This window comes from Equus przewalskii, chromosome 19 (genome assembly GCF_037783145.1).
Source record: "Equus przewalskii isolate Varuska chromosome 19, EquPr2, whole genome shotgun sequence".
Lineage (NCBI taxonomy): Eukaryota > Metazoa > Chordata > Mammalia > Perissodactyla > Equidae > Equus > Equus przewalskii.
In genome coordinates this window covers 44,128,070-44,155,141 of record NC_091849.1, presented here as the reverse complement: position 1 = coordinate 44,155,141, position 27,072 = coordinate 44,128,070, and the positions used below count along the sequence as shown (strand labels likewise).

The window sequence follows — 27,072 nt, the reverse complement described above, 5'->3', positions numbered from 1 at the left end:
GTTCGTTTTATTTCAGACTTAATATTTTTTTGTTCCAGAGAACACAGAAACTTATTGTTTCACAGTTCTGGAGGCTCAAAGTCCAAAATCATGGTGTCAGCAGAGCCGCGCTCCCTCAGAAGGCTCCAGGGGAAATCCTTCCTCATCTCTTCTGGCTTCTGGTGTTTGCAGGCAGTCTTTGATGTTCCTTGGTTTTTAGATGCATCACTCTAGTCACATTGCTGTCTTCTCCCTGTGTGTCTTCACATGGTCTTCCCCGTGTGTATCTGTCTCTGTGTCCAAGCTTCTTCTTTTTATAAGGACACCAATCCTGTTGAATTAGGGCCCGTGCTAATGACCTTGTTTTAACTTCCTTACCTCTGTAAAGACCCTATTTCCAAACAAAGTCATATTCTGAGGTCCTGGGGGTTAGGGTTTCCACATATCTTTTTTGATAACGCATGACAGTTTGTTTTTTTGTTATTTTAAATGTGAATATATGATATTTCAAAAATTGGTAAGCTGTACAGTACAGCTGTACTAAACAATAGCATGATGCTTAATCTCTTGTTTACTATGTTTTGAAAAACTAGTGGGTTTTTTCCCAAAGTGGAACAACTTTGTTGCATATACTAACTAGATAGTAACTGCAATAAATGAATTTTCGTCATCCTTAGATCAACTCAAGTCCTGATTCAGGTATTTTTTTACTCAAGTCTTTCTTGATTATTCTAACATATATTTACCCCTCTCCTCTCTGAACACCAGTAGCAATTATGGTCAGTACCTACTAGAGTCACTCTAAATTTGTGTATTATTTGGTGATAGGGTTTGATTAGACCAGGAGTTGGCAGACTATTACCTGAGGGCCAAATCTTGACAGCTGCCTGTTTTTGTACATCACATGTAACTAAGAATGGTGTTTGCATTTTTAAATGGATGGAAAAAAATCGAAAGAGTCATAATATTTTGTGACGTAACAATTATATGAAATTCAGATTTTAATGACCATTAATAACAACATTTTGCTGGAACATAGCCACGCTTATTCATTCATTTATGGATTGTCAGTGGCTGCTTTGGCACTACAAGAGCAGTTGCGTAATTGGAACAGAGAATTTATGGTCCAAAAAGGTGAAAATATTTACTGTCTGACCTTTTATAGAAAAAGTTTGCTAACCCTGGATTATACTAATAGTTTATTCCCAACCTGTTAGGTTACCTCACATATTAAAAAAAAGTAGATAATCAATGCAATTTTATATTTGGCTAAAAGGGACAGTTGTGCTCAGTTATTTGTGTGTTCATTTACCAATGTGCTTTGTCTGAGTTTTAGAGGTCACAAGGACTCAATGGTGCTCCTGTTTGTGTTCCTCAGCCTTTAGGAGAGGGCTTTCCTCTCGGTTGATGTTCAGTAACTATTGTTAAATGGAATTAAATTCATATGTAAAATAAGGTGTGTGTGTGTAGGGGGTGGACATTAATGACCTCTGTTAACTAATAGCATACCCATGATATTTAGCCGATATAAAGACATTTACCCCAGGTCCTCCAACAAATTAATGATAAAGCTGAAAATAGAGCCTATATAGACTCTAAATTTGCACCTTTCATCTTCAATATACAATCCTAAATGAAAGAATTCAGCAAGTTGCAGATGATGATTTTTCTTGTTAATTGGGTCTGAGAGTTTAGTATTCAATGAGATTTAAACTTAGAAAATACACATGAAGTGCCTTCCTTGTTTAATTTGAAAATATCTCCTTCTGGTGTGACTCCTCGTCAACAATACTTCCAATTTGTTTCCTTTTCACAAAAATTAGAAACAAAACTATTTTATGTGCGTAAGAGTTACCCTCTCTTCTCTCTTTGCTGTTTGAATTGTCTGTGTGATTTAGCTCTAAAGCTTAACTTTGTTTTCAAGACATTAGGGTAAGGCTAATTACCAAAATAAAATTAATGATTGTGGATTTAGTACTCTTTCAAAGTCCATTATTTTGTTTTCTTAGCAAATAGATTAAAAAAGAGGTATTTTAAATATCAATATGTTATAAATTTTTAAAAATGTAAATATTTTTATAAATATAAATTTCTTATTCCAGAGGTGCTGCCAAATTGTTCTTAAATTAAGTTTTTTAGAGAGAAGGTGTATAAGGACTTTAAAGTGTATGTGATTTTAAGAAAATTGAGGTGGTTATACTGAACTGAACCAAGGTTTTTCTGTTATGCATATTCTTATAACATGTACTAAAAGTGCTGCACACGATTTTGGTTTTCTGCTTCCTCACCAATCCCCACCTTGCCCCTGCCTCATGTCTGGAATGGATTTTTGTAGGCGGCTGCATTTTAACAGCGTAATAAAGATGACACCTATGTGAAAATATAGTAAGGGTAAACAGATTAATTTGGCATTTTCTTTTTTAAAGTTAAACCTTATTTATATAGAAAGTAGTATTTCCTCACTCTGGCACTATTTTCCTCTTTCATTTCTTAAAAATGAAATCTCCCTTTAAGTTTCTTGACTTAGAGTTTTAAGAACACGCCTATAAATAAAAACAAGCTCTCTGAATTTAATGAATTGAATAGTACAGTATGAACAATTTAATTTGAAATGTTAAATATTACTCTGAGTTATCCAGCTGTGAAAGATACCTTGTGACAATCACCTAAAGGTGATTTTGTAGCTGTTTGAATCTTTGGAGTGAAGGAAGAGGAGAGGGAGAGCTCCCTGAAGCTGAGAGAACTCAGACTGTGTATCTGATATTCTAGTACTTTATCAATACTAAAGGAAACAAATTGTTACACTTGTTTAAATCTCGGAAACCTGTAGGTCCCCGGGCATAGAGCATGACATTGTGCCTTTTTTCCTTCAGCGTTGTGTAACGTTTCTGTCTGTGAAAGCTAGGCAGGGATTCGCCAGGGGGGACTGAGGTATGAAATTTGTCCACAATAAAAGAAGCTTTAATTCCTTCTTCTCTAGGAACCTGAGGTTATGGAAATTATAGATTCTGGATTTTGGAGTTAGATGGGGAAGTCAGATTTTTCTGGACTGAGATTTTTCTCTGTTTATCAAGCTCTCTGTGTAGGTTGTATGAAGGGTATTGTGGTCTTTAAGCTGCAAAAAAACTTCACTTTGAATGTAATAATAGTTACATACCTAGTTAACCTGTTCCCAAGTATCAATTTTCATCTCTGTGTAATTTCTGTATTATAATACATCTAGCATGAGGAAACTAACACTATGCTTATTGTTTTAGTATTTCTGCACTAAAGCATAATTTTACCAAGTTTTAGCCTTGGGAAATTTTTATATTAATTAGTAGAGTGCTTTCTAAACTTTGTTCCAGAACCTCAGTGATTTATGCATATGCATGTGTGATTTATGCATAAAAGTGCCATGGATTTTCCCAGTTATGCAGTTTTAATATTCACAATTTTTGAGACTTAAAAGATGAATTTCGTATGTAAACTCAACCATTTGAGTAAATAGAAAGGAAGCCATTTATTTGCATTTGACTTCGAAGATTTTCTTCACCCTTCTAGTAGATTTCTTTTTCTTACTATTGATATAAAAAGCATTTGATGTTCCACTTCTCCAGATTTTTCCCCTTAATCTTGTAAACTGAACAATTGTAGCCTTGATACGTTGATTTGCTTTTCTGCGTGTTCTATGCTTAATTGTCAAAAAGTCATTTGTAATTTCAAGTGCTGTCCAATGCCTTACTGCAATCACCCTGGTTGGATACGTACTTATATGGTCTTCACTTTTTTATTTTATTTTTTATTGTGGTGGAAGTTGAAATAAATTACATTGGAGGTCCCTTCAGTTTCTATGAAAGACAGTAATATAGAGTAGTCAGGGGTTTGATTTTTAGGGTTGGTGAGAGATGGAATCCCATTTCTGCCACTCATTGAATACGTGACTTTGGGTAACGTAGTGAACCTCTTCAAGCCCAGAAATGGAAATAACAATGGTACCTACTTCATAGGGATCTTTTTTACCATTTTAAATCAGTTAAGTAGTATCTATCTAGCAAGTAGTAAATCAGTATGTATTATAAATATCATCTGTTGACTGTCATTTTCCTCATCACTATACTGATTCTAAATCTTATGTATTTTCAGATTCATTGTTTTTTTTTCTTTTTTATATCTGCCGCTGTTAAAAATACATATCATTCAGGCTGGCCCCATGGCAAAGTGGTTAAGTTCTTGTGCTCTGCTTTGGCGGCCCAAGGTTTCGCCGATTCAGATCCTGGGTGCAGACCTAGCACCACTCCTCAGGCCATGCTGAGGTGGTGTCCCACACAGCAGAGCCAGAAGGACATACAACTAGAATATACAACTATGTACTGGAGGGTTTTGGGGAAAAGAAGAAGAAAAAAAAGAAGGTTGGTAACAGATGTTAGCTCTGGTGCCAATCTTTAAGGAAAAAAAAGATGCCAGCCCATTAAAAAAAAAATTTTAATTTTTACCTGTCTCCAAAAGCATACCAACTGTAGTGAAATTTTGAACATTATTTTCCTTATGCTGTTGTTTCATTCTGTAAACATTTATTGAGCTCCCACTGTGCTGTTTTATTTCATAAAGATGAATAAATCAGGTCTGTACCTTCACCCGATTAGTACTAATGCAGTATTCTTATGCTATAATTATGCACGTGCAGATTTCCAAGGGTATAATTAGTTCCTCTTGGGATAAATGTTAGAGATGACTTCATGGAAGGGGAAACATTTGATCAAGACCTTAAAAGACATAGTGGTATTAAGTGATGAAAGGGGGTGGCAGATCGGGGGAGTACAAACCCTTCTAGGTTGAGGCAAAGGTGCAGAAGCAGTGAGGTATGGGAAATGCGTATGGGATTTTAGGAGAAAAGGAAAAGTGGGGACCCTTTTCCTTTTACGTCTTTGAGGTTCTGCGTATTACCTCTGCGTATGACAATGTTAAGATTTCCAGGAATTCACCCTTTGATTCTCTGTCCTGGTGTCTTCTACTGTAGAATCTAATGCCACCCTCTGTTGTCAGCCAAAGTACTACAATTATTGGCTCTTTCCTGTGAACACTATATTGACAAGTCACATGAACTGTGGGTATTTTTTCTCATCTAACAGGGAGCTACCTGTATGCCTTAAGGTTTTCATCTGCTCTGCCAGTATTTAGTGTGTGCCCACTGAAATTGCACACCATGGGGAGGACGCCTTGGAATCCCAGATCCCAGTGAAATCAGATAGAATGTGAATCCCATCTAAATAGCTGCCGTTCTCCATCACCTTATGTTTTTCCATAAGAATGTTTTCCTCTTCACCACAACTCTCCTTTTGATTCTTGCCTGTCTCCCTCTCACCCTTTCTCCCTCCTTCTTTCTTCCCTTCCTTCCCTCCCGCTCTCCCTCTCTCCCTCCTCCTTTCTACAAACTTATATTTCATTCCCACATGCAACTGGCATTTTGTTAGGTATTGAGAATACAAATTTAGATAAGACATGCTCTCTCCTCTAAAATCTAGGGAAGAAGAGATAAGTCAGTCACTATAAAGGTATGATGTAATATATGCTATGGTAAGTGCTATGGGAGCATTTAGGAGGGTGGATCTGTTATTTATTGCCATAATAGTGCTGCATAACAAAAAGCCATAAAACCTCAGGAGTAAAACCCCAGCATTTGTGTTTATGTGTCTACGATAGTGGATTAGGCAGCTTCACCAATCTTCACTGGGTTCTGCTGTCTGAATGTCAGCTAACTGTCAGCTGATTCAGCAGATTTAGGATGCCTCAACTGGGAGAACTGAGATGACTCACCCTGTTTCCTGTGTCTTTAGTCTTCCAGCAGATTAGCTTGGGCACACTTTCATGGCAATGGCAGACTCCAAGAGCACAAGCTGAAATGCTTAAGTGCGCCTTAGCCTCTGCTTGCTAACATCGTATGAGCCAAAGCATATAACACGATTGAGCTCAGAGTTATAGTGTAAAGGTACTTAAAGTCACTTGACAAAAGGAATGAATATAGTGTGTGGTAAGACTTAGGGCTATCAATGCAGTATACCACAGAGGAGGATCTAAAGTGAACTGGGGATTAGGGAAAATTTCCCGAGGCTGGTACCTGTTGAACTAAATTTTGAAGGAATTAGTTGAATGAAAGAAGGCACAACAGCATGTTTGTCAGAGAGTTCATCACATAGAAAGGCCAGAAGATATGAAACTCATTGTGTGATTTGCTGTCTACAGGTAGTTTGATATGTCAAGCAGGAACAAAGGATTCATGGCTGGAAACAAGGCCAGAACCAAAGACAGCAGCCAGATTTCAGAGACTTTTATCTAATAAACAAAGGAGTTTGAAAGTTGTAGGCTTCTGTGATAGTTCTAAGCCTAGGTGTTAACTACTATTTTATGATATTAATTATTACTACTGTTTTTATTTGCTATCACAGAGCTAGACCTGATGAAGATACTTAATAATATAAAGGCTGGTGGGTGGTAGGTACATAGATGTATGTTTTTATTCATATTTTTAGTACATTTAAAAGACTGTACATGTTATTCATTGCAAGCTACTAGAAGTACATACTAAACTTTTCATGGTATAATTTAGAGATTAACATATGAATTTCAGTGATAGTGTACATCTATAAAAAATTCTTATTTACACGTGCCAAAATTTTAAAGTTGTAGAGTATAATCTAAAGTAAAACCAAAAGATCATTGCTCATATCTATGTGTTTATTCTCGGTAGAATTGTTATATATAATTAAGTCTTAACATCGTTCTCATGTTATCACTTTTTTATCCATATTCTTGAGAACAGAGTTGAAATGCATTTCTTCTGGACATATTAAATTCCATTTGGATTTAAGGAAAATTGTGGAGACTAGAGATAAACTTTTTTGTAATTTTCTCAGAAGTGACTGATCATTGTTTAGTTTACATATTCTAGGAAGACAGTTGTCTTGTGTACTTCCTGATGGAAACTGAAGCCCTTTGTGAAGGACCAAATGGAATGTATTATGTACTACAACTGGAATATATTATGTATATTCCTGTTGGCAGTCACGAATATTTATTTGCACAATTAATTTCTGAGTTGCTTAATTGGTAATATAACAACTTTGTACAGTTTTCTATATTTTTAAATTAACACATTTATTTAGTCGGTATTATATTATATGAAACTAAAACTATTGTTTTGGGTGACAGTTAAATCCTGGAAATATAAATACATTAGGAGAGCGATTATTTACAACAGTGGTGTTAATTGCTACCAGGTGGTTTTTCTAGAATACTATTTAAGAAAAGGTAATTAAGTTATAATTTTGGCATGAGTTTGCTTCATTTAAAAAATGATGGGGGAGGGGAGATTCTGATCATTATGCCTTGGTGAACTTGACATCAATCTCAACAAAAGTTCTGGAATCTGTAATTGGTAGGAACCTACATGAGTTCACGGTTCATATCAGAGTAAAATCATTTTCTTTTCTGATAGGGTAAATTACAAAATTTCAGCAAGACGTTCTTATGAATGAGATGGAGAATTATAGTCCAGACAAAGGCAGCTTGATAGTTGGTTCAACTCTTCCTAGCCCTCAGTGTTGATTAGTGCATCTGTTGTCTCAAGGATATCTCTTAGAGCTCTTTTATATTTGGCTTGTGACTTCTTCAACGCTCAGATTAGAGGTTTTCATTCCTTTTGTTTATTTAAAAGTTTTGGAACCTTTTTCTTCAAATGAAATCTTGGGCAGGACATTACTATGTAAACCAAATAAATAAATTCTGAACTTCTCTGATTTAAATGAGCATTGGAAGTGGTGATGGTTGGAAAAGTCTGTTCAGGGATGTGCCGTTTAAGTAGAGACCTAAATGATCAGAAGTGGGGAACTTTAACTTGAAGAAGACTAGAGAGGCAGGCATGGTTTCTTCAGATGGGTCGGTGGCTGCCTTAGGCTGGGACGGGTGGGGGTTAACTGTCAATGAGCATGAGACGACAGAAATGTTCTGAAGCTGGATTGTGGTGATGGTGATTACAACTCTGTAGTTTACTAAAAACCATTGAATTGTACACTTTAAACATGGTGGATTTTATGTTAATAAATGATATCTAAATAAAATTGTTTTAAAGTGATATTATTTATCTGGAAAAAATTTTTGAGCAAGCTTTCTTCATAGTTTTAAAGACCTGTCAAGTAAAAGATAGATTTGATATTTCATCTAGTTTTCAGTGGCAAAACTAAGCCCAGTTTGTGGAAGTTAACAAATAGAATTTCACTTACTGTAATACTGTAAGGAGTATCTCTCCAAGATGGGAGAGACAGACATAGTGATACTGAGTTATGGGGTCTTCAAGAGGTTTAAATGACATAATTCATCTGAGTATGCCAAGCACATGTAAAGCACTCAATAAATGCTTGCTGTTCAAAGAAAAGTAGAAAGTAACAAGTATATATGTATGTATGTGTGTAATGTGTGTTTTATGTATGTATATAAATGTGTATGTATAATTTTGAGAGAAAGTAAATGTGCCAAAATGTTAACAAGTGCCGATTCTGGTTGAAGGATATATGGGTGTTTATTGTACTGTTATTTAAATCTTTCTATTGATTTGAAATCTTTCCAAATAGAAAGTTCGGAAGGAAAATAGAGGGGTAGTCAGGCTGAGAGGGTTGTGAGATCAGACTTTCTCCAACACTGTGTGAAAGCATAATGGACACCATCATTCAGTATCTGGAAGAGAGAAAACTGGAGATAGAGAAAAACTATAGAGGAAAAGTATGTGCTGGCTCAGCACAATGTCTCAACAGGGAAAACTGCTAATCTTATGTGGAGTTTTCGGGAAGCATGGAGTTGAGGGATTGTTGTTCTGGAAGTTGGCCTCATCTACAGAAGAGAGTTACTCAGATGAAGACTGTTGTGGATTGGTTGGCACTTGGAGGCAGGTTTATTGGAATGAGTCTCTTCCTGAATGACTTGAGAAGTTGGGGGCTGCCATTGTTAGGTGATCCACTGACAAGCTTTAATATTGGTTCTGGTGGGCTGCTTACCATGGCGGCAGAAAAATCCTTAATTTGTGGGAGCTTGAAACATTCTCAGCTGGTATAAAGTTCAGTGCCTGACATGATAAAGACTCACCATAAGTATTTGTTGGATGAGTAAGGAATAAAAAAAAGAAAAGCAATTGTCTGCTATCACCACCACTAGCATCTCATTGTTTAAAACTGAAGAACTTTGAAGTTCTAATGTCTTAGCCTGCAGCTTATTTGGAATCCTATCACTGGAGTTCTTAGGTCATGTTGGAGTCCTTTGTGCTTATGTCAGTGTTGCCTACATTGATTTTCAATGCTATATAACTAAGTGGCTTAGAAAAATGATTCCATACACAGTAAATACATTGAAACTCATAAGTTTCTTTATTGCAGAACTTCTCAGAGTGTCTAATATGGTAACATGCGTTGCAAATCTAGAGAAGAATAAAATATATGGCATTTCCTAAACTCATCTAACTACAGAATACTTTTTTGTGGAGATCAGTTTGGGAGGTGCTGGTACAGTATGCCGCATTTGTCTGTTTTGCTAATTTTCCATGTATGCGTATAGTGTAAAATTCTGTCTCTAAGTGACTGTCTCACAGCATGTAATTTTGAAGCTTACTATTGCTAACGCCATGGGCAAATCTCTTAACTTCCTTAATCTCTGATTCCCAATCCATGAAATGTGCTTGAAAATTTGGGTGAAATTTGTGATTATAGTGTGTCTATATCCAATGTTATAGAAAGTTAATTTTTGACTGCTAAATTTTAGCACTAATAAGATAGTTAAATCCTTGTATTATTAAATGTTTGGAAGGCCTCTGGGACTAAAATAACTTTTTGAAGTTATTATGTATCTATCTAAAAGCCTTAAAAATTACTTTATTATACAAAGTAATTGAACCAGCCTCTCTTTATATTATTTTGTTAATCTTAATTTTGATAAATGAGCATTTAAGATTAATTTCGCTAATTTGTTACAGTTTTCACTTATTTAACATGGTACTGCAGAAAAAGAGTTCTGGATGAAATAAAAGGCGTAGGTTTTGCCTTTAACTGGATCTGTGACCCTGAGATGGTTATTTCACCTCTCTGACCTTTATTTTCTGTCTTTTCAAAATAGGATGAATGGGCTAAATAATCTTTTAAGTCCTTTTCTGACCTACATTCAGTGATTGGTATACTTCTCATTCATTATCTTCCCTGTTCCTCGAATAAAGAATGCTTATAATCATTTGCTTTATGCTGCTAGTCATTAGAGTTTGAATATGGGGGTATTTGCTTCTTAGGAGTTTAGGATATATGAGAAAAATTGCCCTAGGAATTGTTGGAAGAAATTCATATGGCTAACTTCTTCAGATGCACATTTTCATGCCTTGTGCCCTGATAATTCTGGATGAGCTTTCCTAGATGAGTCTTTGGTTTTTACACAGTTTTCTGGCCATTTCTTTCACACACCAAAAATTAAATACTCATTTTAACATTTCATATTGCCTCCCATCCCCTATCTTGCACTTCCCATTTTCTGATTCTGTTCTATGTTTTTTTCCCTAAGTCATCTTTTAAAGATATAAATCATTTAGTAATTTATATGTATAGTTAGTTCCTTTCCTCATTGGAATGCAGACTCCACTCATTTTTTTATCTGTTTTGTTCACTGATGTATCCTAAGCAACTAGAACAGTGCCTGACACAGAATAGGCACTCAGTAAATATTTGTTGTTTGAGTAATTAATACCTATAGGTAATTTAAGTGTTTACTTTTTCAAAGTTTTACTGTTGTCTTAACTTTCATTTTACTTTAAACAAATATATTTATTAATCTGTATTTTTTCACATCGATATTATAAATTTTACATCATAAATGATAATTTTGTAATCTTGTTTTCTTTATATCTTCAGATATTTATACTTGTTTCATGGAGTGTCATAAAATTCTAAAAATATTCTTAAAGTTCATTTAAATTATATCTGAGTATATACTGTAGTAAAGAAGGTGGGGAAATGGACGTTAAAAAATTGAGCAAGCAATAGGAAAAATGATCACTGCTATAAAAGCTGTCGTCGTGGTATTTATTTGATATTTTAATTTAGTTATCACTTTTGCTTTCTCAGAGCCATTGTTAATTGAGTTTATTTCTTCCTTTGAAAAACAGGTAGATAAAATCATTAAGAGTTATGAAGGTTAGAGGTATTGAAAATTGAAGAGTAAGGACAATTTGCATGTGTTTATGACTGTCTGATTGCCTTAAATGACTGCTCATGGTCAAACTTCTGCACTTTTTTTTTCCTTTTTGGACAGTGGGTAAATCAGTCTCAACAAATATTGGGTAAGAATGACATAAACAGTATGATGTCTGTGTTTGCATGTGCTGTCTAGTGCCAGGTTAGCTGACGAGAGTATGTGTTAGGCTCTAGCCTGCTATTCACTCTAATTTCAGTTAGGAGAAATTCCTGGGTATTATAGTAATACCTAGCCTATAAAAGTATAATCAAATAAGTGGTTTGAAGAGAAAAAGGAAACTTTCTTTTGGGGACAGAAAGTCACCCAGGGCCTTCCTACACCAAGCAGTAGTCACACAGTGTCCATTCCAAAGTAATGTCAATTACCTGAGGTAGAAAAACGTCCAAAAATCCAGAAGTAATAAAAAAAAAAAGTAACTAGCTCCCAAGACCGCAGCAATTACTTAACCACAGCATCCAGAGTAATTTAACCACATTAGAGTTTGTAGCCAGTGCTAAGTACTGAAAGCAACTCAGCATCCAAGAAGACGCACACGGCAGTAAAGAAACGTCCCTTTGTCCTTCCTTTTATGTTTGGTTCCTGGATGCTTCATGAGCACCTCTACCTTTCGGCCTCCATCTAGGACCAGCCCAGCAGGCGCTCTGTCACACATTCTCACCAGACTTACCCACTGGGCTGCTTTTTCACAATCTCCTTTTATCCCCTCCAACTTTATTGACGTATAATTGACAAGTAAAATGGTGAGATGTTTAGCGTGTACAATGTGATGACTTGATACACGTATACGTTATGAAAGAATCTCTTTAATTAAAGAGATTCCTTTAATTTAATTTAATTCCTTTAATTTAATTTAATTCCTTTAATTAAAACTTATTCAGTCCTTGCACTCTGTTCTTAAACAGGGCTTAAAAATTTGAAAACAAGTATTTTAGGCTCAAAAGTGAGCCGTGTTAAATATATACTGAGAAAGAATAATATAAAATCCTGTGATAATATCTCCAAGTGCAAACACCACTTTAGCCTTTTGGTTTTTTTAAAAATTTCTTTAAAGGGCAGTGGAATGTTTCTTGGAAACTATTTCCACGTATAGGACCAGGAGTAAATTGTAGCCTTATTGCCCTTCCTCCAATTGTTTTTATTCATTTATTTCATTCTGTTACTCATTTTAAAAAAAACTTATTTCTTTTTTCCCAATTTCATGATTGTTACCAAATTTACTCAATTAGTAAGATTTCATTTTCTTGCAAGATTTTTCTTATAAAAGTGATTTTCTGAAAATATAATTATAATTCTTGAAGACAGCAGTTTTTAAGATTTAAGGATTATAGCTGCTTTCATAGGCCAAAATCAAGTATCTGAAAAGGCGTCTTTAAGATCATCTAATCCAGTCCTCTCCTTTCATTGTTGAGGAACTGAGGTGCCCAGAAAAGTTGCTTTCCCCAGCTTAGAGTACTGCTCAGTGGCAGAGTGTAAACCAGAATCTGGTCCTCTAACTTCCAGTCTAATTTCTTTTTGTCACAATGGTCTTCTCCTTCTTTGTAGCTGATGGCCAGGATGTAGTGGGACTTTTAGCTGTATTATTGCAATCTTGGCTGCATACTGGCCATATAAACTTTATCTGCTTTTCTGGGCTCACGTCTCTGGCCCCTCATTCAGCTGGGTGCTGTGTCTTCTCTTCAGTGGAGGCAGTGACTGCTCTGAGGTTCAGCTGAGTAGCTGCTCCTCATGCACTATCTTGAACTTCATCCTCAACTTCACAGCATGGAAAAGCATGATCTCCAAAGGAAGGGATAAATGCCCCATGTAATATTTGTTTCTCTATTTTGGGACCCTAGAACTCAAATAATAAGGGTGATTGTTTGAAAATAAATATAGAAGTTTTATTCGTTATTCATTTATTCCCTTATAAGAAGAAACTGTTTTCTGGTTTGTCCTTTTTTAGTAAAAAGTATGTCATGACTTTTTAGTATTAATTAAGCTGATTTATTTAGTAGAGAATAATTTGAAAAATCCCTTAGCCCCAAGCAAACTGGCCACGTTGGTAACAATATATATTTTAATCAGAGAAAAATAATTTTCTCATGTCAGTAAATGATACTTATTTTTAAAATACCATTTGTTGTATTTTTACGTCTGTTGAAATTTCTCTTTTGTGTTTGTTTTATACTGTGCTTTTGTACTAATACATATATTTGTATAACTTTAAAAGAGATAAATACATACATATTGTATGTGCTTGCTCAAAAAGTTTGTTTTTCTTACTGTTAAAGCCTTTAAAAGAATTTAGGGTTGATTGCCTTTCACAGTTAGGGACAAGTGGATGTAAGGAGCGTGATTCTATGGATACATCATCGTCATATATATATATATATATATATACACACACACACACACACATATATATATGTATATATATATTTACATAGGATCTGGAGGTTAGCAAAAGATTTTGGTAAATGAATATGCTTTAGAAGTTACAGAGACATTAAAGTTCATCACAGTGCTTTGGAAGCACCTTGGCATAAATTACTAACCAAAGATGTCAAATAGGGCCTCAACGTAGAGTAACATAACAAATGTCCATCACCTTCCTTCCTTCCATTTTTTAAAAAAAAACTGATGTTAGAAACTACTGAAGTAGGGTTTTGTTGTTTTTTGAGAACACATAGTGACTACGGTAATGTTCAGTGTATATTTTTAAAAATTTGTTTTCTGTGTTTCGGAAATATCTCTGTAACTAGTTCTTTTTTTCTATTTTATTCTGCACTTTCTCTTAAATTTTTTACTTTAATAGATGTCTATTTAAAGGATATCCCCCAGTTTTAGACTGTGTTGAGCATACACCTAACACATAAAAATACTGAAAGGTTGGGGGCCGGCCCCGTGGCTGAGTGGTTAAGTTCATGCGCTCCGCTTCGGTGGCCCAGGGTTTTGCTGGTTCGGATCCTGGGCGCAGACATGGCACCCCTCATCAAGCCATGCTGAGGGGGCGTCCCGCATGCCACAGCTAGAAGGACACACAACTAAAATATACAACTATGTGCCAGGGGGCTTTGGGGAGAAAAAGGGAAAAATAGAATCTTTAAAAAAAAGTACTGAAAGGCAGGCTTAGTTGTGAGTTCTGCAGGCTTTTTGGAACAGTATCCCATGGTTTTGTTGAGCATACATCCTCCTGTATCTATGTGTACAGAACAAGGTGTGTAACTTCGCCTCATGAATAGTCTTGCCTATTTCATGTTTTGTCACGCACTTGACAAGGGAATTGCAGAGTTAGCTGCCCTGGTGCTCACTGAGACATTTGATCCTGAGACTGAGTAAAACTAAACTTGTTTGGGTAAGAAGGGAGGATATAAGTGACTCTGCCACGACCACTATAAAGTGGAGTCCAGCAGGGTTGCTCCGGACTTACTGCTTGTTGTGACCATAGTTATGAAAGTTACAGTCCTTCCTAAAACGGAGGCTCCAGTGTTATAGCAACGAAGCTACTGCGGGAGACCAGGGGAGGGACAGACTTTTCAGGAAAGTTTCCTGAAAGACCTTTAGGGGAGGCTGGTCTGGCAGTGCTGGTGTGGTTGCAGGCATCTAAGCAGTAGGTGAAAGAATTGAGTATGAGACTCTGCTGGTTGGGATTAGACCAGGGACAAGTCACTCAAGGCATCAGTGAGTGGTAAGGTAGGTCTTTAACAGAAAAAAGAAAATCAAAATATTTGTGTAAATATCAATCACTTTGGTTTTGTCTTTAAGTGACTTAAAAATATTATATACATTGCAAAGCAAAAAGTGACTGTGGCTAGGTATAGTGGTTTTCATTTCGATTTTCCAAAAACCACCAGGGCAGTGTCTTGCTTTCTGTGGGAAAAAAAGTGACAGAAGTACTGCGAGAAAAACTGTGGCATTAAAGCTGAAGTAGTAACAACCCTGAAAATTAAAATAACATACTCATCTAATTTCACCCCTAGTTATATGTCTTTCGCGGGTTTTAGACACTTTACATGTTTATGCTAAGGAAGACTGTTTTTAGTAGGAAAGTTATAACTTTCTCATAAAAGCTTGAGGTAAAACTTGATACCTATATGTACATTTTATTAATATAAGAAGTACTTTTAAAATACTCTTTTCACTAGAGATGTGAATTGAATCCATTGTTTTATCTTTGAGTCAATTAGTTCACTTTGCTAACTTTGTACTTTTTCTATAGGGAGATTTCAGGTAACTTGAGATAATGGAAGGGAAACTGTTATGGCAATCCAAAGAATTAAGTACTGAATATATCAGTAAACATAACAAGATTTTTGCCATTGTGGAGTTTACTCTCTAATGTGGGCTTTTTATTCTCTTTCGGTTCTGTTGGTTTATTTGTGTGTCTTTGCACCAATAACACACCATCTCAGTTACTACAGTTTTATAATAAGTCTTACAGGAAATATCCTCCCACCTTGTACCTCAAAAGTGTCTTGACTATTCTTGGCTCTTGCTTCTTTCATGTCAAGTTTAGAACCAATTTATATTTCTTTTTAATTGCATTTTCTGCCTTTGTGTGTCTTTTTCCTCCAGGTTTATTAAGATATAATTGACATATAATATTGTGTAAGTTTAAGGAGTACAACATGTTGATTTGATACATTTATTTATTGCAAAATGATTACCAGTATAGCTTTAGGTAACACCTGTATCATGTCACATAATTACTATTTCTTTTTTCTGGTGAAAACATTTAAGCTTTACTCTTAGCAGCTTTCAAGTGTACCATACAGTATTATTAAGTATGATCACCATGCTGTACATTACATCCCCGGGGCTTGTTCATCTTATAAGTTGAAGTTTCTACCCTTTAAGGAGCAACATTTCCACACCCCCAGCCCTGGTAGCCACCACCCTGCTGTCTGTTTCTATGAGTTCGCTCTGTCTTTGTGTTGATGATGATAGTTGTAGATTGATCTTACAGTTGAAAAACTTGCTAACATCTTTAATTAATGCAAATAATTTATATCCCAATTATTTTTGGTTTTCTGTGTAGGTGCTCAGATTATATGTGAATAAAAACAGATTAGTTTTTTCTTTTCCAATACTTGTATGGTTTAACTTTTTCTTGCCTTAGTGTTCTTACTGTAATCTTGGGTATTCTATTGACTAGCAGTGGTGATAGTGGGAATCCTTACACTGGTCTGAATTTCAAAAGGTGTCAATGCTTCTGACTATGTTGTTTCCTATAAGGTTTTTAGTAGATTCCCTTTATCAGATTAAAGAAAATCCCTTTTAATCGTAGTTTGCCAAAATCTTTGTCATGAATGGTTGTTGAGTGATTTTCCTATATCTGTTGAGATGATCATATAGTTTTTCTCTTTTCATATTTTAAGTAGTTAATTATATTAATAGATGTATGTTCTGTTCTTGCTTTCCTGGGTGTATTAGTCAGGATTCTCCAGGGAAACAGAATCAATAGGATGAATGTGTGTGTATATGCAAGAGATTCACTGTAAGAAATTGGCTCACACAATTATGGAAGCTGAGAAGTACTAAGATCTGCACTTGGTAAACTGAGGGCCTAGGTGTGCCAATGGTGTGGTTCCAGTCCAAGTCCAAATACCTGAGGAGCAGGAGAGGCTAGTGATGTGGGTTCTAGTTGAATCCAAAGGCCTGAGATCCAGGAGAGCCAGTGGTGTAAGTTCCATTCCCAGTATGAAAGCCTGAGAATTCCAGGGTTCCAGTCCAAGGTGGTGACATAGGAAACTTCTGAACTTACCTCCTTCTGCGGGCACCCCAGATCTACAGCTATTCATGGAAAAATTCCCTCTAAATGGAATCCAGAAACTAGCTGAGTGACTTCTACACATCGGTCAGATGACAAAACAAACAACTTTGATGTAGGTAGAAAAGGCTGAGACACACTCTCTCCATAAACCCCACCCGGCACAGTGACATAGAATAAGGAAGGAACTCCCAACTCCCAGCTTCTCTCTGAGGAGCAAGGGGTTTGGACTCCATATCCGGTGCCCCAACTTTTAAGACTTCCACCTGAGAGACAGGCTCCCTAAGCATCTGGCTCTCACAGTCACTGGAGATTCATCCACTAGACCCACAAGACTATAGCAAAGAAAGTTCTTAACAGGTTTGCAAGGACTCGCCCTGGCTGTCTCCCCAGGGCTCAGTTCAGAGGTAGCAGACAGAAATGCATATCTCCCAGTCTTTCCCTGAAAGATGTCTATTTGTATATCTTAAAAGCTGTAGCCTGCAGCCAAACATATAGGGTCAACTAACATTTGACAAAGGAACCGAGAATACTCAATGGAGAAAGACAGTCTCTTCAATGAATGATTCTGGGGGCTGGCCTGGTGACACAGTGGTTAAGTTCGCACACTCTGCTTTGGCAGCCTGGGGTTCACGGGTTTGGATCCCGGTGTGGACCTATACACCACTCATCAAGCCATGCTGTAGCGGCATCCCACATACAAAATAGAGGAAGACTGGCACAGGTGTTAGCTCAGGGCTAATCTTTCTCAAGCCAAAAGAGGAAGATTGGCAACATATATTAGCTCAGGTGCCAGTCTTTAAAAAAAAGGGACGTAATTATTAAATCAAAAACATAAAGCATGGCAGGGAAGAGAGTAAAAATACAGTATGAAAGGCCAAGGAGCCATTGTGCTGATGGTGTAAGTCCCAGTCCAAGTTTAAAGGCAGTAGAAGACTGCTGTACCAATTTGATGATGGGCAGAGAGGGTGAATTCTTCCTTACGCTGCCTTTTGTTTTATTCAGGTCTTCAACAGATTAGATGAGGCCCACCCACTCAGGAGAAGGCAATCTTCCTTACTCAATCTGCCAATTCAGGTGTTAATCTCATTCAGAAATACCTTCCCCGACATACCCAAATTAATGCCCAACCAAATATTTGGGCACCCCATGACCCAGTCAAGTTGGGACATAAAATTAACCATCACCCCATGTCAACGTGCCTCCCATATACATCTCCTTAAACTATATTTAATCTCCAAATAAAGACAATAACAAGGTCATAATTCTGCCTAACGTATACAGTTATCCAACATGCATCTGAAAATGCACTAATCTCTTCCCCAGAAAATGAGGTTTAGTCCTTGGGTGATGTTCATACTTCTTGATATCCCTAACTTAAATACTGTTATGTAAAATGAATAATACTTAGTTAAATATTATATAAATCCTATACATCTTATGTTGTATGATAAGGGAACAAGAGAGGGAAGGAAATCACGGTATTTGTGTAACACTCACCCATCCCCTCCCCCCACGAACATACTTGTAACAGAATAAGGAGAAAGTACTCATGACAATTGCAATCCTTGTTTTTGTAACTGGTTATGTGGTCATGGCTGCTGTTAATAACTACCTTTTTCTACTACCCATTCTGTATTCCCTTTGCCTTCAGCAAGCATCTCAACTGGTTGTGGTTCTTTCCCTGGTTCTTCACCAAACCTTCATTCCTGAAGTATCTGGGTCATTAGTAGTGCTTCTTCAATTGGGTTATTGTAGTTTTCTGTTGACCTTAATCACACGGCATGGTCATACTAAGAGATGCCTTAAGGGATCTCCTATTTTCCAGACATACTCTTCCTTGTCTACACTGTGGAGTACCAGTCCAGTTCCCACTTGGTAGTCAGGACCAATCCCTCCAGCCTACACAGTAACTTCCTCTTTGCTTGTTGATTCAGAAGCATGAGGAATCCAAATTGACTAAGCAGCCAGTGTTAAGTTCCATTTCAGTGGAATAGTTGTTGTGTTAATGGAATAAATGTGAAAGCATTCATCCCTCTTGGTTTAAGACCTCAAGACCAGCAGATCATAAGATCTTGGGAACAGGAAGCAAAAGTTTTGCAAGTGAGTCTTTAGGGGTAATAATGACTTGTGCCACTCCCATTCCACCCTTTGATTCGTGGACCCATGAATCTTATCTGTGGGGGAAACAGCACTGTGTACTGGATGCTGATTCATAGGATATGAAGTGTTCTGGAGAACTTTGCCTCACTCTACAAGATATTGTCACCTAGCTGGCACAATTGAGTCTTCAAAAGGCTGTTCCACCATTCTATCAAACCAGCTGCTTCATGATGGTGGGGAACACGTTAAGACCAGTGAATTCCATGAGCCACGGGCCCAGTGAATCACTTCTGTTTTTGTAAAGTGAGTTTCTTGATCAGAAACACTGCTGTGTGGAATGCCGTGACAGAAAGTAGACAGACATTCTGTAAGTCCACAGATGGTAGGTTTGGCAGAAGCATTGCATGCAGGGACAGCAAATCCATATCTAGAGTAAGGCTTCCAGTAAGAACAATACACTTCTGCTTCCATGATGGTAATTGTCTAATGTAATCAACCTGTTGCCAAAGCTGGCTGATCACCCTGGGGAATGGTGCCATATCAGGGACTCATTGTTGATCTCTGCTGCTGATAGGTAGGCACTCAGCCATGTCCATAACAATGATGGCCTCGTGAGTGGCAGTCCATGTTGTTGAGCCCTGCATATCCTCCATCCCTCCCACCATGGCCACTTTGTTCATGAACCCATTGGGCGATGATAGTGTAATCGGGGGAAAAAAGCTGATGGTATCCATTTGATTAAAATCCTCCTTTGCTAAGGTCACCCGTGAGCATTCACATGGGACACAGATATCTTCATGCTTTTTGCCCTTCAGACAGATATGTCCACCTACCTCTCCCCCAGATTCCTTTCTCAATTTTCAAATCATGTTCTTTCTATGTCCCTTGTCATTCAACCAACCATTGGCTATAGCCTGAGAATCAGTATCTAATTGCACACCTGATCATTTCTCCTTTCAAATAAAGTGAACAACTAGGTGCACTGCTAAAAGTCCAGTCCACTGGGAGGATTTTCCTTCACCACTGTCCTTAAGGGATATTCCAGAAGGGGACTATAGTAATGCAGCTATTCACTTTTGGGTGGTACCTGCCTATCACGCAGAACCATATGTAAACCAGGCTTGACTCTTCTCTTCTGTTAATTGATCATAGGGAGCTCCCCATGAGGCCGCAGGTGCAGGGTAGGAGAGAGAGTGAATTCCCTTTTACTCCACCTTTTGTTCTCTTTTGTCTTATTTATGTTTTTTCTGTTTATGTACATGAGTAAAATTTATCTGTAAATTTCCTTTGTTTTACAGTCCTTTTCTAGTTTTGATACCAAGGTTATACTAGCCTAAATAAATGAGTTGAGTGTCTCTCTTTTTCTCTTCCCTGTAGTAGTTGTGTAAAATTAGAATAACCTGTTCTTTGCATGTTTGGTAGAATATTACAGATGAGGTAAGGTTATTTTGTTTACTGCTGATTCAATTCCTTTAAAATTTATAGAACTATTCAGGGTTTTTGTTTCTTCTTGGGTCAGTTTTGGGCATTTATATTTTTCAAGAAATTTACCCATTTCACCACAGTATCAATATTTTTGGCATAATATTATCATGATATTCTCTTATTAGTCATGTTGCATTATGGGTAATTTCCTCAGATCTCCTGTCCTGAATGCTAATTATCTTTTTAACTGAATTTAGTCTGCTCCTAAATTAGTTTTATTCATCCATTTTTATTATTGTGGTAAAATACACATAATGTAAAATTTACCATTTTAACTGTTCTTAAGTGAACAATTCTCTGGCATTAACAGTGCCAGTGGTATTAACAGTGGCATTAATTGTACATTCACAGTGTTGTGCAACCCTCATAACTATCCATATTCCTGAAGTTTTCATCATCCCAGTCAGAAACTCTCTACACAGTAAGCAAAAACTCTTCGATGCCCCGGTGTCCTCTATTTTCCTTTCTGTCTCTCTGAATTTATCCATTCCGGATACCTCATGTAGGTGGCTTCATACAATATTGTCCTTTGTGTCTGGCTTATTTTACTTAGCATGGTATTTTTAAAGTTCATTCGTGTAGTAGCATGTATCAGAACTTCTTTCCTTTTTTATGACTGAATGATATTTCTTTATATATATATACACACACACACACACACCACATTTGTTTATCTGTTCTTCTGTTGATGGACACTTCAGTTGTTTCTACCTTTTGGCAATTGTGGATAATGCATCTGTGAACAAGTCTGGTGTACAAGTCTGTTTGAATCCCTGTTTTCAGTTATTTTCAGTATATACCTAGGAGTGCAGTTGCTGGTTCATGTACTAATTCCATGTTTAACATTTTCAGGAACCACTCAATTGTTTTCCACAGTGGCTGCACTATTTTGCATTCCACCCAGCAAAGTACAACATTTCCAGTTTCTCCACATCCTAGCCACTACTTACCATTTTCCATTTTGTTGGTAATAGCCATTCTTGTGGGTGCAAAGTGATATCTCCATGTGGTTTTGATTTGCATTTCCCTAGTGACTAATGATACTGAACATCTTTTTATTTCCTATTGGCCATTTGTATATCATCATTGGAGAAATATCTATTCAAGTCTATTGCCCATTTTTCAGTTGGGTTGTTAGTTTCTTGTTGTGTTACAGGAGTTCTTTATATATTCTGGTTATTTATCTGATATGATTTTCAAATTTTTTTTTCCATTTTATGAGTTGTCTTTTTCACTCTTGTTTACTAGTGTCCTTTGATGTATAAAAGGTTTTAATTTTGATGAAGTCCAATTTATTTATTTTCTTTTTCTGCCTGCACTTTTAGTGTCATACTTAAGAAAGTATTGACAAATCAAAGGTCGTGAAGATTTCCCTCTCTGTTTTATTATAAGAATTTTATAGGTTTAGCTCTTCAATTTAGGCCTTTGATCTGTTTTGAATTTATTTTTATATATGATGCAAGGTAGGAGTCCAGCTTCATTCTTTTGCATGTGGATAGCTTGTTTTTCCCTGCATCAATTGTTGAAAAGACTGTGCTTTCCAAATTGGGTGTTCTTTCTATCCTTATCAAAAATCAGTTGACCATATATATATATATATATATAGGGGTTTATTTCTAGGCTTTCTATTCTATTCCATTTGTCTATTTGTCTATCTTCATGCCGGTACCATGTGTTTTTCTTCCCCACTTGTAGCCTTGGGTGAGATAGGCAGAGTGCCTTCTGTGGAACAGGTGTTTTGCTAGTTCACACTCTGCAAGTGTCACCATCTTAGTGTTAGTTTTTCAACTTCATATTAGGTTCCTTGAACTGACCTCCCTTGCTTGTGGTCACAGCATTCTTTCATATACTTTGAATACTATGCTAGTTGAAATCCAGGCTATAGCCTGCTATGAATAAGTAGATGCCTTCAGAATAAATTTTGATCCAGCACTCTCTTATCTTGTAGAACTGTATTTACTCATCTTGTCTGACTTCTGTTTTTCTTCTCTACTGCTAGTTAAAGCATGCTTTAAATATGTTTTTAATATATTGTTGTGCATTTTCAAATGTTCTTTACCAGGAAAGGATTCTCTGCACATCTGGTTCACCATATGAAAATTGAGAAGACTTTTAGAATCAGTTTTGTAATCCATTCTTGATAATATGCTTGTATATAATTAGAAATTATAACTTGCGGCATTTACCTAAATTTTTCCTAGCAACTTTCGTTTTAGTTACATTACATGTTTTTATAATTTTCTGTAAGGCTATTATTATGTTACTGTGTTGGCAATTTGGATGTGGTAACATCGTTTTTTGGTTGCCAATATTATGAAGCGGTTGTTAATATGTTGCATTTTGAAACAGTAAATGCCCTTAAAAATGAGTACAAATCAAGAAATAGCATAGATAACACTTCACTTTTCTTTGGAAGTTGCAACTTATATAGGAGAGATGTCCATAGAAAATTGTCCATTCTCTCTGTTATTTGAGAGAACAATTTGTAGTTTATTAAGTAGATTATTTTAATAAGTATCTTTGACTTTTTCCGTTTCTTAGCTTTACAGTCTTTAATATTGTTGTGTTTGATTTTTTCTTTTGCAGGTTTTCTTTAGGTGATGCTAGGAGGCCTCTTCATGAGACAGCAGTTTTGATAGAAGATGTGGTACACACTCAGTTAATCAATCTGGTAAGAGCATATGTGTTATTTGGTACCTTTCCTCTGCATTCTGCTTATATTGGGATTGCAACTCAACACTTTTTTTTAAAGATTATATGTACATTTAGAATTTTTTTTGTCAGCCTTATTGAGGTATAATTTACATATAACAAAATTTCACCAGTTTAAGTGCATAATTCATTGAGGTTTGACAACTGAATATTGTCATGTGCCTACCCACACAGTTATGATATAGAACATTTCTATCATCCAAAAAAGTTCCCTTGTGTCCCTTTATAATCACTTCTTTCAGCCACCCCCTAACCTCTGGCAACATCGATCTATTTTCTATCACCATATCAGTATAGCTTTTCCAGAACTCTTTTAAAACTTTTTTATTTTGGGGGCCAGCCCGGTGGCAGTGGTTAAGTGCTAACGTTCCGCATATAAAAAGTAGAGGAAGATGGGCATGTATGTTAGCTCGGGGCTAGTCTTCCTCAGCAAAAAGAGGAGGATTGGCAGCGGATGTTAGCTCGGGGCTAATCTTCCTCAAAAAGAAAAAGAAGTTTTTTATTTTGAATTTTTGACTTAGAGAAGAGTTGCACAAATAGTACAGAGAATTCCCAGATACCCTTCAGCTTCCTCTGTTAACATCTTACGTAATCATAGTACAATGATCAAAACCAGGAAATAACATTGGTACAATACTATTAATAAAATTAGCAACCTTCTTTGAATTTTATCAGTTTTCCCATTAATGTCCCTTTTCTGTTTCAGGAGCCAGTCCAGGATAACGCGTTGTAGTTAGTCATCATGTCTTTATAGTCCTCTCCTATCTATGACAGTTCCTCAGTCTTTGCTTGCCTTCCTGACCTTGTCATTTTTGAAAAGTACTAGATGGTTATTTTGTAGAATGCCCTTCTTTTTCAGTTGGTTTGATGTTTTCTTATGTTTAGAATGTGGCTATACGTTTTTGGCCAGAATACCACAGAAGGAATGGATCCTTCTTTGTGTATCATATCAACAGGTTCAGGTTCTTGATGTCTTATTTGTGGTCATAACCCTAACTTGATTAAGGTGATATATGCTGAGTTTTTCCAGTGTAATGAAGTTACTGGGTTTTTTTCATTTTATTGTTAGCAAATATCTTAGGGGAGATATATTGTGACTGTGCACATATTCTCTTTCTTTAAGAATCTTTGCCTGTTAATTTTAACATTCATCAGCGGATCTTGTCTGAGACAGTTATTACTGTGCTATTTGCCTAATAGTGGTTTTCTATTTCCTTCTTTTGTTTTATGTTTTTTTAATTGCAATTCTTCTGAAAGGAATAGCTGTCTTTTACCACCAATTACTTATGCAGTTTTTAATTTATATACATATTGACTAATATGTATTTAAATTTTATTCTTAGGATCATTATGTAGTAATATTATTTATTTTTATTGCTCAAGTAGTTCCAACGTTGGCCGTTAGGAACTCTTTCATGTCCTTTCCCCATCTTTATGTCAGGTTCTTGGTCTTATATTCCACATATATTAGTGGAATATCAGTCCTTTGTGGTATATGACACAAATATATTTTTCCAGTGTGTCAGTTATCTTTTGACTTTGTTTTTGTGGCCTTTTTTGAGCATGTGAGTATTTTTATTTTAACATAGTCAAGTGCAGCCATCTTTTGTTGCCTTTGGATTTTGACTCATAGTTAGACTTTCCTTATACCTAGTTTAAAGAGTAATTCATCCAAGTGGCCTTCTAAGTACTTGTATGGTTTCATTTTTTAACATTTAGATCTCTAGTCGATTTGTAGTTTTCCTTATTATTGTGTGAGATATGGATCTAATTTTATTTTTTCCAAATGATTATCCAGTTACACCATCACCATTTATTAAAAAGTCCATATTTTCCCTAATGATTTGAGATGCCTCCTTTGTCATATACTAACTTAGCATATGTATTGAGATCTATTTCTGATTTGATATTCTATACCAATGTTTTATTTGTCTATGCATGTACTAGTTTGACAGTTTTAAGTATATAGGGTTTGTGGTATATTTTAAACATTGTTACTGCTAGACTCCCCTTGTAATTTTTCTTTCTTAGTGTATTCCTATTCTTGTATGTTTATTTTTCTGTAAGAGTGTTATTATTAGATTTTATAGTTCTGTAAAATAGCTTGTTGGTATTTGTATTGAAATTGCATGAATTTATAAATTAGTTTAGAACTACATCTTAAGAATGTTGAATCAGTCTAAGAATAGGGGTTATCTTTACATTTTTTCAAGACTATTTTTATATCTTTCATGAGTGTTTTAACATTTTTCTTCTATAGGCTTTACATATTTCTTGTTAGATTTATTCCTATTTAATCTTCTACATTGTTATTGCAAATGGGCTTTCTCTATAGTAATGAAAACATCTGACATTTACTGAAATACATAAATCTACAGATTCAAGAAGCTGAGAAAACTCCAAACAAGTTAAACCCAAAGAAATGAATGTTCAGACTGCTGAATACTAAAGATATAAAATAAATCTTGAAAGCACCTAGATTTATTACCATAAGGGAGCAATGATTTGAAAGACAGGAGAATTTTCATTAGAAAACATGGAGACCGGAAGGAAATGACACAGCATTTTGAAGTACTGGATATAGAATTCTCAGTTGGCAGTTATTTTTCTCTGACTCCGTGTTCACATGGCCTTCTTTCCTTTGTTTCTGTGTTTGTATGTGTCCTCCCTTCTTACAAAAGCATCAGATATTTACTAGTTAGTGCTATTGCTATCATATGTATTAACTCTATACGTGCTGTTATCTACACTTCACAGTGTTGTAGCTTTTCCTCTAGAGAACCATATGTCTTTTAAAAAAATAAAGTAAGTTTGTGTCATCTTTCACATTCACCCACATATTTACCATTTTTCATGCTCATCATTCTTTCTTAGAGATCTGAGTTGGCATTTCAATCATTTCCTTCAACCTGAAGACCTCTAACGTTTTTGGTAGCACAGATGTGCCAGTGATGAATTCTCTTAAGTTTCTTTGATCTGAACATATCTCTTTGTCACCTTTGTTCTTGAGATTTATCTTTTTTATATGTGGAATTCTAGTTATAGTCTTTTCCTTTTAGCTGTCCGAGTGTCCCACTCCGGTACTTTCCAGCATACTTTAGTTTCTGATGACAGGTAAGCTGCTGCTATCTTGTTACCCTGTATATAACATGTTGTCTTTCTCTGGCTAATTTCAAGATTGTTCTCTCTGTCAATGGGCCTCAGCAGTTTGATGTGTCTAGGACTCATTTTCTTCATGATTGTCTCGCTTGCAAGTTTGTTGATCTTGTTGCATCCGTAGACTGTTTTTCCACCAATTTGCAGAAGTTTTCAGCCATTATTTTTTCCCATGTCTTTCATTCTAGGATTTCAATTATATGTGTGTTGGACTATTTGTTTTGTTTCACAGATCTCTGAGGGCCTCTAAATTTTCTTCAAACTTTTTCCCCTTCTGGTTTTTTGTTGTTTTGTTTGGCTTTGGTAGTTTCTATTGATTTATCTTTAAGTTCACTGATTCTTCTGTTAATCTTTACTCTGCTATTTAGTCAATGTAGTATATTTTTCATTTTATTCTTAATATTTTCTATTATACTACTTGAAAATGTATCTTATTGGGTTGTAATACTGCTTTTTGAATTATGGATACACATTTTTATATTGTTCTTCCACTTTAAATATAGAAATTGAAACTTCTATATTTTTATCTATATCTGTATCTATATCTATATCTTGCTGATGACCGTTACAATGTATAAACAGGAAATAGCTTATGTCTTTACTGTTAATGAAAGAGCCTCTTATTACAAAGT

General features: G+C 35.9%; 1 protein-coding gene across 18 annotated transcripts in view; it reads left to right on the top strand.

Annotated features, from left to right (window-relative positions):
* The window catches only part of SUPT3H (SPT3 homolog, SAGA and STAGA complex component), a 465,747-nt gene that overhangs the window by 212,821 nt on the left and 225,854 nt on the right, over window positions 1-27,072 (top strand). For all 18 annotated transcript variants that reach the window (XM_070586121.1, XM_070586115.1, XM_070586120.1 and 15 more), the window contains one exon: window positions 23,159-23,243. In XM_070586121.1, the coding sequence (XP_070442222.1) occupies window positions 23,159-23,243 (85 nt within the window). The remainder of the gene's footprint in view (window positions 1-23,158; window positions 23,244-27,072) is intronic.